This window comes from Diaphorina citri, unplaced genomic scaffold, assembly GCF_000475195.1.
Source record: "Diaphorina citri unplaced genomic scaffold, Diaci psyllid genome assembly version 1.1 scaffold1940, whole genome shotgun sequence".
In the NCBI taxonomy this organism is placed as follows: domain Eukaryota; kingdom Metazoa; phylum Arthropoda; class Insecta; order Hemiptera; family Psyllidae; genus Diaphorina; species Diaphorina citri.
In genome coordinates this window covers 37582-51494 of record NW_007379366.1, presented here as the reverse complement: position 1 = coordinate 51494, position 13913 = coordinate 37582, and the positions used below count along the sequence as shown (strand labels likewise).

Genomic DNA, 13913 nt, shown 5'->3' with positions numbered 1-13913 from the left:
TGTTTTTTTTTTTTTTTTTTTTTTTTTTTGAAGAGGTTTGATAGAGGGAACTGTAACTGCTAAGGTTTTATCGTCCCAAAATTGAAGAGAGAAGGAAGACAGGATAGGAAAAAGCCAGCTGTTCCGAGAACAAACATTGTCCCTCCATTTTTTACTTTTTTTTTCAATGTTTCATAAATTTTGCCGTTTTTTTAAAAAGATTTGTAATCTTGTGTGGTTTTAATGTTCATCACATCAGGGGTTTATTTTTTCCTTTGATTTTTCAGATCATGTCAAAATGGCAGTAGAGAAAATCGTCAAGGAATGGATGCAAGACTACGCCAGTCTCAGTAAGGAAGAAGTTCACACGTTCGCCACCACTCAGTTAGAGAACAATGCTCTCATCGAGGCCCTGTATGAGTTGTTTGAACAGCACAAGATTGGCCCTAACCCGGTAAGTTGATGAGCAAATGATTTCTGAGAAGACATTGTTTCTAGATATTCAGTGGGTTTTATTTTATACCTACCCCTGTTAAGAAGTTCACACGTTCGCCACCACTCAGTTAGAGAACAATGCTCTCATCGAGGCCCTGTATGAGTTGTTTGAACAGCACAAGATTGGACCTAACCCAGTAAGTTGATGAGTAAATGATTTCTGAGAAGACATTGTTTCTAGATATTCAGAGGGTTTTATTTTATACCTACCCCTGTTTATCCTTTTACCCTTCCATAAGCGGGTTGTAGGTACGGACTTTTTTTTAGGCTGGCTACCTACCTACCGGTCGTTATTTGCATTTATATATGACATAGCTACTCATTTTCCTCATGAGACTGAGTGGACCCCGCAACAGCCAGTCACGGAATCAATCATTTGCATGATGAAAATTTTGTGACAACGCCGGAAACCGAACCCGGGTCTCCCGCGTGCAAGGAGAGTGCAGTGACCACTACGCCATGGGAGCTGACTAAACCCCTTGCCTTCCGTTTCAGCTCATTGATGAAGTATGCAGCACATTCTTCGACTACTACCGCTCCGAGGAGCCCCAACTCCAGCGCTTCACCCTCCAGTATCTCCCCTCCCTCACCTATCTCTATCTCAATCTAATTGCGCACGCGCAGAAGAAAAATGCGCGCTCTCTGGAGGCGCTTATAGTAATGATGTACAACTACCAGGTCACGGATGAAGGGAACAATCCGAAGGTCCTGTCGTTTCGACTGCCCTCCCTGGCTCAGCCGTCGGTGTACCATGAGGTAAGAATGTGGAAAAAAGCTCATTAGGTTTGTATTTATTGGACAAACAAGTTAGTTTCAGATAGATAGATGGATATTTTTTCATGATTCAGATAGATCGATGGATACACGTGCTGAAAATTCGAGGCAGACTAACTTTTTTAATATTTCCATGAAAAATAGAGTCAACTAGGAAACCGAAGACAATATTTTGAATACAAAATGAGCTTTTATTAGTATCTAGCTGGTGGTAAGTTAATACTAAAAAGAGTTTTAGTCAGATTAAACAGGATGGAAATGCAAATTGAAGATTTTCTTCCCCTCCAATATAGTTTATTTACTTAAGTTTTAAAAAAGGTTGCTATTTAATATTTCTACTTTTTTTTTTAGCCCATGAGCCTCGCACCCGCTTCTCTCACGGAGAGCGCACTCCGTCGGCTGGAGGAGTGCAATACGAACCTGGTGCGGTGGGGTCCGCTGCCGCACGTCGAACGGCTGATAGCACAGAACCGCCTCCAAGTGATGGCCGCCCTCATGTTCGTGTACAATCGGGAACTCTCGGTCCTCCCGAAAAGCACGCTGCTTCACTTGACCAGTGCTGCGTCTAGGTAAGCGACTTTTTTCATCTTTGGCCTAATGGCCTTGTTCACACTGTGGAGGTAAAGGGACTTTTCAGTCCCATCCTGGCAGTATAAATGAGGAAAGACCTGGAAGGGAAGGGTTTATCAGAGAAAGATGTAAATAACCGAGGCAGGTGAAAGATGCTATCAAAAAACGCCGATTCTACTTGAGTGGAAAAAGGCTAAGAAGATTCCATTCTATTCATATTGTCTTGCTGGGGGACTTAAACAGAGAGGATACCAGCCTGAAATCTCCCCTTGCTAAAGAAATACCAGAGGTTCAGTGCGAAACACATCCATTGTAATGTGAAGGGTTTATCAGAGAAAGATGTAAATAACCGAGGCAGGTGAAAGATGCTATCAAAAAACGCCGATTCTACTTGAGTGGAAAAAGGCGAAGAAGATTCCATTTTATTCATATTGTCTTGCTGGGGGACTTAAAACAGAGAGGATACCAGCCTGAAATCTCCCCTTGCTAAAGAGATACCAGAGGTTGAGTGCGAAACACATCCATTCGTAAAATTCTTGTATCAAAACCAAATGTCAGCCCAAAGCAATCACCCTAGGGCTCATTGAGAGGCTGTGGAAAAACGCCGACCCTGTCTGTACTCGGGAAAAGAACAAGATTCTATTCTATTCTAGTCTGAGGGTAGAACAACACCAAGATGAAAATGTTTGCAGGCAAATCATAGTGTGTACTGAGCTTTGTAGCAATTGTTTCATTGCCACGAAGTAAAAAATCATTAGACTATGTTGTATACCTTCGTTTTCTTTCTTTTTTTTTTCTTTTTTCAGACTCGTATCTCAAGGTTTCACGAAGGAGTCTAGTCTGAAACCCTCAAACTCAGACATACGTATACCTCTCTCCCCTTCTCTACTGTTAGAATTCCTCTATGCCCTCTATTTTGCCATGTAAGTACAAAGTAATTTGGCCTGATGCACTGCCGTGTGTTCAGCTTTTTTTCCCTCTTATTTTTTAACCCAAGACTCCCCAAGAGGTTTCATAGGGGGAACTGTAATAATAAGGTCTTATCGTTCCGAAATCGAAGAAAGGAGGACGGGATAGGAGAAAGCCAGCCGTTCGGAGAACGAACATTATCCGTTCAGGAGAACGTCCGCTCCGGGCGGGAATCAAACCCACGACTTGGCGTTTACAAGGAATATGCACTACCCTTCAACTTCCAAGCTAACTAGGCTGGCTAATCTTCAGGATCTTTGAAGTTTTCTTTACAGAGTTGACAGAATTACTTACAAATGCTGTAATATCCACAAATTTTTTGAAAAGGCTCTCAGCACCTCCAGGTTGAGAGTCAGTGCTCTTGACCACTCAGCCACAGAGGTGGCTCTAACAATTTATTTAGATGACTTTTTTAAAAATTTATTTTCCTACTTTTAGCCACTCGCTGCTGCTGATTACTGATTAGTGAATAGTGATTAGTAGATAGCTGATTAGTGGATTTTGGAAGGCTGTCCAGTTAATCCAGGCTTCAAGTAGTTTCTTTGAAGTTAATAAATATCTCATTTAAATCTTCCATGTAAATTTTTACCATTTTAAATAATCCATCTGTAATATCACAACATGTAAGTAAATCTCTTCATATCATTACCAAAATGGACCCGAAGTCCTCGGTCTACAGGAATGAAGTTTTCTGCAGTACTTATAACATCAATAAGGTAAAATCTCATTTAGGTAAAGTGTAATTTTGGTCAAGGTTCAAGACCCTTGTGACATAAAAGCTCTCCCTTTGGCCTGTCTCACAAATACAGACTATGAAAGTGTAATATTCAAACTCATATGCTAAAGAAAACTAGGTGTTGAAAGATTGACCAAATTTTGTGTAAGAAGCTGGTCATCAGCTACTAAATAGATTCGGGATATTCCTTGAAGGCTTTACAGTGGGTATTGTTACCTTTCTATAGAGAAAAAGACAAAATAGAATGTAATAAAAATTTAACATAGGTAAGTACCAAAGCAAATCCAACATATGTGATCACAAGTGTGTAAACAATAATATAATTTTATTGCATGTCAACTCAGAAAGCACAAGCATAGCAGAGGCAGATATTTGTATAAAAATGTTACACAAATCTGTTCATAATACTTGGTAACACATCTGCCTTTTAAGTGCTAGGCCATGGGTTTGATTCCCACCCAGGGCAGATATTATCCTTTTTCCTATCCTGTCTTCTTTCTTCTTCAATTTTGGGATAATAAAACCTTGGTAGTTTCAGTTCCCTATGTCAAACCTCTTAAAAAATCATAAGACTTAAATTGATACCTAGAAATAGATTATAATAATAAAGGTACTTGTGCAGAAGTCATGTCCGTGGAATATTGCACCCAAAGGAACTGGCATAAACGAGCAGTGACCAGTGTTATTATAGGTTAGGTTAAACACAAGAAGGAGTTTTCACAATGAGAGCAGTGATTAGTGTTATTATAGGGTTAGGTTAAATACAAAAAGGAGCTTTTCTTTTCCACGGACGTGACTTCTGCATAATTACCGAGCTCCATTTGTGGTCAAATTCTTAAATAAATGAGAATAAAATTTCATGTCTTGACTGAGATCAAACCCTAGCCTACCTGTATACCAGGCAAGTGTTTTGACCACTACACCACTAAGGTTGTCTCATCAACTATTGTAGAACAGTGAAAAAATACAACTTCCTAGAGCATAAAACATAGTAAATTATACAACCCATGATGACCCTGAACTGTATGTATTGGTGTATAATGTATTATCTACATGGAGGAACCTTGTTCAAAGAAAAATCAATGTTTCATGTGACTGAGTTTTGGGTTTTGCAATGAGTCTGTTGCTGGGATTATTTGCAATAGTTTAAATTTAAGCACTATCTCATGAAGTTCAATAATTATGCACATAAATTATTGGAATATGTTCTGGATAGATTATGATTTTGAGAATAGTACAGTAGACTGGAAAACTCACTCAGAAAAGGTGTCTCTTGTTCTAATTTATAAATTACATAGGTATTAGTTTAGTACTAGGCACCCTAATAGTCTTATTCAAAATTCCTGTAAGGTAGGTATAAAATTAAATTAAAAAAAGAAGTTTCTCTTTGAGTCTATTTTTCTCTAATTAATTTACTTTTTCTCTAAATTACTATAGGTCTCAATAGGGTTTTTTTTCCTTCTGCAACAACCCCTTCACATGCAAAACTAGTATATGAATTGTTTGCTAGTCCTAGGTCTGTGTACATGCATGATCTAAACATAGCATGTTCAAATATTATTTGGTAGTAAAATTCCCATTAATCATAAGGTATGTGTGTAACTACACTAACTACATGTCTCCAGTTTGTAGTAGGCCTTGAAATCTACTAACCTGAATCCATCGGTATTAACCCTTGAGAAAACTGTTTCCTATTTTTAGAGTGTAAGTGTATAGAATAGAATAGAATATATGTTTTATTTGCACATAATAATACAATATTAATACATGATAGTACATCACACAATGGTCAAGTTTATCCAATCTAAGTGACAAAAAATTAAAGATTATGAAAAAAATTAAACTGTGTACCTACTGTACCCACCTCTGTGGCAGAGTGGTTAAGAGCATTGGTGATCTACCTGAAGGTGCTGGGTTCGAATCCTGTTTGGATATTCCTTTATTCTACCCATTCTACTCTTCCTTCTCCTAAACAGAGGTATGTTTTTCCATTTGTGTTACCTACTTGTTTGAATTTAAACTGTCACATACAATTATGTAGGTTAGGATTATTGAACACCATGTTTAGACTGCGGGAGTTCGGGGTGCACTCAGCCTCGTGAGGACAATCGAGTAGCTACGAGTAGCGACCAGTGGCGGCATTACCAGAGTAGAAAGATTATTGAACTATGGAAATCGATTGCAAAGGATGCACTTGTCTTAGTAATGCTGTGATATCCTACCCACTTGTGAAAAGGTCCTACTTTAATACAAATGATTTAGCGGGAGTATTTTTTTTTATTATTATACATAGTAACTTTTATTTCAGAATAATAGGCACATAACAACATACATACTTCTCCACTAGGGAATCCAATCCCGTTCATTTCGGGATCGGGATTGATTTTCGGAATTTCCCGGATTGATCATCTCCTCCCAAGTTACTATTGTAACTTCTAAGATTTGATTGAACATTCTGCGATTTAAATTTAATGCATTTATTCTGTTTTCTCTCCCCAGATGACATTCCAATCCAGGCTCCCTCTTTTGATGAAGGAGGGGGCAACTTGGGCTCCATCACAGAAGTGGATGAACTGCATGCCCCCAGTAGTACCACGCCTGAAATTATACCCAAGCGAAGTTTACCCAAGATGGCTGCCTCATTAGGTTTGTATTTATTGGACAAACAAGTTAGTTTCAGATAGATAGATGGATATTTTTTCGTGCTGAAAATTCGAGGCAGACTAACTTTTTTAATATTTCCATGAAAAATAGAGCCTCATTAGGTTTGTATTTATTGGACAAACAAGTTAGTTTCAGATAGATAGATGGATATTTTTTCATGATTCAGATAGATCGATGGATAAACGTGCTGAAAATTCGAGGCAGACTAACTTTTTTAATATTTCCATGAAAAATAGAGCCAACTAGGAAACTGAAGACAATATTTTGAATACAAAATGAGCTTTTATTAGTATCTAGCTGGTGGTAAGTTAATACTAAAAAGAGTTTAGAATTAGTAGTCAGAGTAAACAGGATGGACATGCAAATTGAAGCTTTTCTTCCCCTCCAATATAGTTTATTTACTTAAGTTTTATACTTAAAAAAGGTTGCTATTTAAAAATGAGCTTTTATTAGTATCTAGCTGGTGGTAAGTTAATACCAAAAAGAGTTTAGAAATAGTAGTCAGAGTAAACGGAATGGAAATACAAATTGAAGCTTTTCTTCCCCTCCAATATAGTTTATTTACTTAGGTTTTATACTTTAAAAAGGTTGCTATTTAAAATCTGTCCTTTTTTACTTTTTAGGTCCAAGTTCCTAGATTCGTAGAAGCTTTACCAGGGTGTCTACCAGACTGGAAAACCGGGAATTGTCAGGGAATTTCACGGAGACTGAAAAAGTCAGGGAATTGTCAGGGAATTTCTCAAAAAATTGACAAAAATCCAAAAAAGTCAGGGAATTTTTCAAAGCCTAAAAAAAAAAAGAATTTTCGAATCCCGAGTATGCTGATTTTTGGAAATTTCTCCGGACCAAAACAACTTCATTCAATAGAACTTTTTCCTTCAATGCAATTTCTTCATTTACCTAGTATCTACAATTTCTTCATTGAGCACCATTTCTTCATTTATTTGAATTTCTTCATTCTGTGTAATTTCTTTATTTGAATTCATTCAGTAGGTACATTTTTTTTTTTTTTCATTTGATGCAATTTCTTCATTCAAGAAAATCTCCTTATTCATCAGAATTTCTTCATTTCTGCCGACTCTCATCTTCGCAAGCGGTCTTTATGAATGGACCACTATTACCAGCTTGAGCTCAGATCTTGCCGGTAGTGATTTTATTAGCTCCTCCTCAAGTATTTATACGATTAAGTCATTTCGTTGCATTAGCCTCGTGTGGACGGTAGGTATTTTATGGCATTTTTTTTTCCAAGTTCTTCAAGCGTACGGTCTTTTGCTTTGTTGCTTTGGAAGGGTAGAAGCGCGTAGTCACCTGAAAATCTATGAAAATGATACAGATCTCTCACACTAGGGACGCGCGACTTACACTCGTATTTATGAACAAGAATGATCGTTCTTAGATCAGTCTCAAGTCAAAATTGACCAATCAAATGCCTTGAGACTATGCTTAGCACGAACTTAAGAGCCAGCATTTTGTTCATAAATATGGGTGTTAGTCTCCGTTGTTATATGTTTCGTTTACCAAACATCTTGGGAAAAAAGTGCATTCTTTTTAACTTTGAAATATTTGAATTTTAGGCTAGCCACTCACTATCAGGTAGACCTGACAGGTACGCGTGAGTACCCTACAGGGTACAACGGGCACTTAACTAAGCACTATTCCCACTGCACTTACGTTTGGTTTCCGTCATACGCTGTATCTTGGTCAGGTTCTTCGCCGTGACGTCATCCATTGTAACTTCGTGCTCTTCCGACATTGTTCGGCTGAGTTCGGAGCGATGTCGAGCCACACCGTGTATGATCGTGTTGAGGTGTAGAGCGGCCTCAGCGGACTTCGTGTCGAGTCGGCTCATGTCGGATGTTCCGAGGGAAAGTTGGGATCGCTTGAGATCGTCATATCTAAAGAACAGAATAGAATATACCTTGTTTATCCTGCTGGGGTAGGACTGAAAAGTCCCTTTACCCCTGCAATCTAACCAAGGTCTTAAATATTTTGACATATTATAGGGATAATAGATAATAGGGATAAGATAGGAAGAGCAATGTTATATTAAAGGTTCGTTTCCGGAACGGCTGGTTTTCTCCTATCCTGGATTTCGGAACGATAACTTCGTGTCGAGTCGGCTCATGTCGGATGTTCCGAGGGAAAGTTGGGATCGCTTGAGATCGTCATATCTAAAGAACAGAATAGAATAGAATATACCTTGTTATCCTGCTGGGGTAGGACTGAAAAGTCCCTTTACACCTGCAATCTAACCAAGGTCTTAAATATTTTGACTTATTATAGGGATAATAGGGATAAGATAGGAAGAGCAATGTTATATTAAAGGTTCGTTTCCGGAACGGCTGGTTTTCTCCTATTTCGGAACGATAAAACCTCCGTTGTTACAGTTCTGACTATCAAATCTTTTAAGGGGAGGGGGGAGGGGTCGCTGGTTCAATTCCCGTCTGGGGCGGATTTTATCCTGTACGGATAAGGGCTGGCTTTCTCCTATCCTGTCCTTCTTCTCTCTTCGACTCTTCGATTTCGAGACCATAAGACCTCTTAAGTTCCCTCTATCAAACCTCTTCAAAATAATATATGTTGTTCCTTTTGAAGTCCAATTTGTACTGGGCTATTTTGTACACCTGTTGTATTCTCTAATTTCTCATTTGTTTTATTAAGTTTCTCACCGGTTTCGAATGAGTTGCATGTGTTTCTGATGGAACGAGATGAGATGTTGGAGAACTTGCTGTTGGTATTGGAATTGGCGACAATATTGGGACTCTGCTTGGTCTAGCTCCCCCAGGAGACTTTGAATGACTTTGCCTTTGACTTCCAGGGACACCTCGAACCCTTGCCACAGAGTTAGCATGTCATCCTTGAGACCTGTGAATAGGATCATGAAAGATCAGTTGTTTTGAAGATGCCATCAGGAGATGGCGAAACAAGAAAACTTTTGGTCCCAAGAAACGGAACGATAAAACCTCCGTTGTTATAGTTCTGACTATCAAATCTTTTAAGGGGAGGGGTCGCTGGTTCAATTCCCGTCTGGGGCGGATTTTATCCTGTACGGATAAGGGCTGGCTTTCTCTTATCCTGTCCTTCTTCTCTCTTCGACTCTTCGATTTCGAGACCATAAGACCTCTTAAGTTCCCTCTACCAAACCTCTTCAAAATAATATGTTGTTCCTTTTGAAGTCCAATTTGTACTGGACTATTTTGTACACCTGTTGTATTATCTAATTTCTCATTTGTTTTATTAGCAAAGTTTGATTGACTTGGACCGAAATCTTAAGTCCTGAGAAGAGTGAACATTTTTGAGCTTTTTCAAAACTAAAGCTTTGAATAGCAGCCGAACCGTACATTTCTCGAGGTTCGTCCCAAGGAGACTTTTGATCTACATTTTATAAAGAACCTCTCTGCAAAGTTTGATTGACTTGGACCGAAAACTAAAGTCTTGAGAAAGTGAACATTTTTGAGCTTTTTCGGAACTAAAGTGTTGAATAGCGGCCGAGCCGTACATTTCTCGAGGTTGGTTCCAAGGAGACTTTTGATCTATATTTTATGAAGAACCTCTCTGCAAAGGTTGATTGACTTGGACTGAAATCTAAAGTCCTGAGAAGAGTGAACATTTTTGAGCTTTTTCAAAACTAATGCTTTGAATAGTGGCCGAGCCGTACATTTCTCGAGGTTGGTCCCAAGGAGACTTTTGATGTTGGTTGGTGGTTCAAGTCCAAGATTAATCATAGATAGCACAATGCAATTATTGCACAGTGTATTGATTGAAAATGATACATATTTGGGTACTTGGGCAGAAGTCACGTCCGTGGAATATTGCTACTAAAGGAACTGGCACAAACGAGCAGTGACCAGTGTTATTATAGGGTTAGGTTAAACGCAAGAAGGAGTTTTCACAATTAGAGCAGTGATTAGTGTTATTATAGGGTTAGTAGGTTAAATACAAAAAGGAGCTTTTCTTTTCCACGGACGTGACATAATTACCCATATTGGTGACAAGCATTCATGCTCAAAAAATTGAAATTAAAATAAGGATGGCGGTTGAAAATTAGCCAAAACACCAAGAGACTGTGGGTGAGAGATGTGTTGGTTGGTGGTTCAAGTCCAAGATTAATCATAGATAGCACAATGCAATTATTGCACAGTGTATTGATTGAAAATGATACATATTTTGTGACAAGCATTCATGCTCAAAAAATTGAAATTAAAATGAAAATTGAAATTGAAAATTAGCCAAAACACCAAGAGACTGTGGGTGAGAGATGAAGGTTCATACGTATGAGGACCATTCCCAAAAAACAATCCTGACTCTTGACATAGTCTGCTTTGCACACTCCTTGCACAAAGTATTGCTACATTTTGTTCTCTACTTGGAGTAGCTATGGCATTGTTCGTTGAACAAGCCATAAGTACACCCTGGGTTAAGCCCAAAGTTTTTGAATCAATTTTATTGATAGACAAACGCAAATGGATGTGACATGCTTTTCAGGGGCTGTTCAATCACTCATTAGAATTGGGGGTCAGTACTTAAAATGTCCAAGTGGTTGTAAAGTATGTAGGTAGGTACATACATTTGAGAGAAATAAATAAAACGAAAACAACCTTGCTATTCTGTAGGACTTCAAAAAGTCAGCTTCATAACCTGTTGCATTTGTGCACACCACAGACTAGAAAAAGTTGTTTTATTTAGGATTTTAGGTATTTATTCCCATAAAATTTGGTTAAAATTCAAACTCTTTTTTAGTCAGAGTAAGTACCTAGATATGTAAGCAGATAATTATATAAGTTAAATTCTTTCCTTGGTAAATACAAAAGTGCACATCTAGAAAGGCATTTATTAAATTTGTAGTTGTAGAACCTAGCACTTGGGTCACCCAGCTATTTTCACCCACTTGCTGACCCAGCTAATTTGGATTTCATGAAGCAGTTTGGCCCCCAAAAAAAAAAAAAAAAAAAAAAAAAAAAAAAAAAAAAAAAAAATCCATCCCTGTTGATCACTGTGAAATGTGAAACTATTCGTTTGTTATCAGTTATCAGCCATATTGTGTTTTTTTCTTCTCTCCTCTTACATTTTTTTTTCATCTGTGTTCAACTCTTATTTGTTTTTGAAATATTTTCCTGCCACAGCTTGATTATTGATTGATCAAAGTTCAATTTGTTGTTTCCAACAAGAGAGAGAGAGAAACCCTCCTCTCTATTTCCATACAGGGCTAGACAAGTGTACTTGTAACAAATGTAGGTGCCTACCTACTGACTGTAGAGTAGTGATTAAGGAGGTGAACTTCTTGGAGGTTGTTGGTTCGATTCCAAGTCAAGTCATAGAATTTAGTTAGGTGAGCTAAGGTGTATCCAACCTCCTGGTGTAGTCAATGTAGTGGTTAGATTGGATCTGGTATTTTATCCTAAACAGATAGGTTTTGTTCTCAGAACATCTGGCGTTCTGCTTTCCATCTTTCTTCATTTTTGTGACAAGAGACCTCCGTTGTTACTAGGGATTGCAATGCGGGATCCCGCAATCCCGCAATCCCGCGGGATCCCGCACCTTTTTCCAATCCCGCAATTTGAAGAAAATCGAAAAAAGTTCACTCGAATTTCAATCTGAAGTCTAAAGTAAAAAGAAAGAAAGAAATGATAGGTTGAATTTTCAAAAATAATATATTACCGATAGTCGCTTTAGACCTGGGACGAAAAAAAAAATTAACTCACGGACCACAAACGAACACTCTAAAAGTCTGAATTATTCAGAGACTTTGAATGGCTTGCTGAAGTCTCACGCTCTTGCAAAGTGAAAATGGTAGACACAACAGTAGACGGTAGATGGAAAATTAGGAAAAATAGATATACATATTAACTTAAGACAACACGATAGAATAAATTGTACAGAGATAGGTAGGCAATAATTATCTGACTTGCTTGTACCTCCCCTATCGGACTGACAATCCCTTTACCCTGGTGTACAAGAATAATATTATTATTGATCTAACTATTTCCAGTGTTCCCCCTGTCTAGCTCTCTCTCTCTCTCTATTACCCATCTTTCTTGTACACTTGTTGCCTAGGTTATTTTTAAATATTATGGACGATTTTTTTTTTCTTTTTTTTAGATGTTTGATAGAGGGAACTGTAACTGCTAGGGTCTTATCGTCCCGAAATCGAAGAGAGAAGGAAGACAGGTTAGGAGAAAGCCGAGAACGAACGTTATCCGTTCAGGATAATTCCGCCCTGGGCGGGAATCGAACCCGCGGGCTAGCGCTTACAAGGCGGACGAGCTACCAACCAAGCTAACTAGGCTGGCTAACTAACTTTTGATTTCTTTTTTGCTGATTTCAGGCTGCATTCAGGATAATTCCGCCCTGGGCGGGAATCGAACCCGCGGGCTAGCGCTTACAAGGCGGACGAGCTACCAACCAAGCTAACTAGGCTGCCTAACTAACTTTTAATTTCTTTTTTGCTGATTTCAGGCTGCGGAGGGACTTCATCTCAACAGACCTTTCTTAGTTCTATCTTCCCTCTTCTGTTTGCAATCAAGGAAGTGAACCTAGTCAGAATTGTCAGGATTGGTGTCAGGGGTTCCTCTACCTGTCCCTCTCTATCATCCTCAACCCAGCTTAAAAGTAAACAATGCTACAAATCAGATGATTTCAAGGAAGTTGTAGATAACATTTCACCGGTGTGAACGCAGCAAACTAAAATGTGTTTCAGTCATTCCCCTCCTTTTTACCCGCGAATTCAGAAGGTGGGAAGACCTACTTCCCGCTGTACACGAAAGGGTTAACTCCACACACAAAAAGCCCACTCTGAGCCTTACGTGTAGGGGCAACTGCCCTGAAGGATGGGTTAAGATTCTACGATTTCCCCTCAACAGTGATCTGTGGCTCAGGAGTTCAGGATGAGCCCAACACTCCCAACAGTCCGGTCATGGCACCTATCTTGGTTTATAGCTGATCAAAATGAGATTTTGCCAGCCTAGTTAGCTTAGTTGGTAGTGCACGAACTTTTGTCTTACCTTTCTCCTCAATATTCTGCAACTTATCAATGACAGATCGACTGGTAGCGGTCAAGTGTTTCATGTCGGACATTTGTCGCTGAATGGAGAGGTCGCTCTGTTTTTGCAGTCGCTGAACCGCTGAGTTGGCCCTCGCCTTCTCTTGTTGTAGCGACTACGAGTCAATAAGGAAATAGAATAGACAAGTAGGTCAGAGAAATGTAAAATTCATACATAGGACGCTATGGGCCCCAAAATCTGAAAAGCAAATGTCCGGGTCCCTAACATGTTAGACAAATTTCATCAAGAGCGGACAAACCTTTCGGGAGTTACGGTGCCACAGACTACTTGCAGACAGACTTCTTCTTCTCCTTCACTTCGCCTTTTCTCGTGTTCAAATGGGGTCGGCGTTTTTCGTCAGCATCTAAGTCCTAAATTGGGTGATTGCTTTGGGCTGACATTTGGTTTTGGCTACAAAATTTTTATGAGTGAATGCCTCCTATCCTGTCTTCCTTCTCTCTTCGATTTCGGGACGATAAGACCATAGCAGTTACAGTTCCCTCTGTCAAACCTTAAAAAAAAAAAATGAGATTTTTCTTCCATCTAAAGCAGGGATTTTCCACTTTCATGTGTATGCAGACCACATGCTAGATTGGCAGGTACTTCACGGGTCACGGGCCACATACACAGGGAAGCAGGCCCGTATCCAAGATTTTCTTGAGGGAATGGGGGTGGATACTCTATTT

At 39.0% G+C, this 13913-nt stretch overlaps 1 protein-coding gene across 1 annotated transcript in view; it reads left to right on the top strand.

Moving 5' to 3' along the window:
• Positions 1 to 241: 241 nt before the first annotated feature.
• The window catches only part of LOC103517731 (hyccin), a 35689-nt gene continuing 22017 nt past the window's right edge, over positions 242 to 13913 (top strand). Inside the window, exons 1-6 of the mRNA XM_026829724.1 lie at positions 242 to 433; positions 970 to 1230; positions 1600 to 1817; positions 2625 to 2741; positions 5399 to 5430; positions 6023 to 6169. Coding sequence (XP_026685525.1) covers positions 278 to 433; positions 970 to 1230; positions 1600 to 1817; positions 2625 to 2741; positions 5399 to 5430; positions 6023 to 6169 — 931 coding nt within the window. The 5' untranslated portion in view covers positions 242 to 277. The remainder of the gene's footprint in view (positions 434 to 969; positions 1231 to 1599; positions 1818 to 2624; positions 2742 to 5398; positions 5431 to 6022; positions 6170 to 13913) is intronic.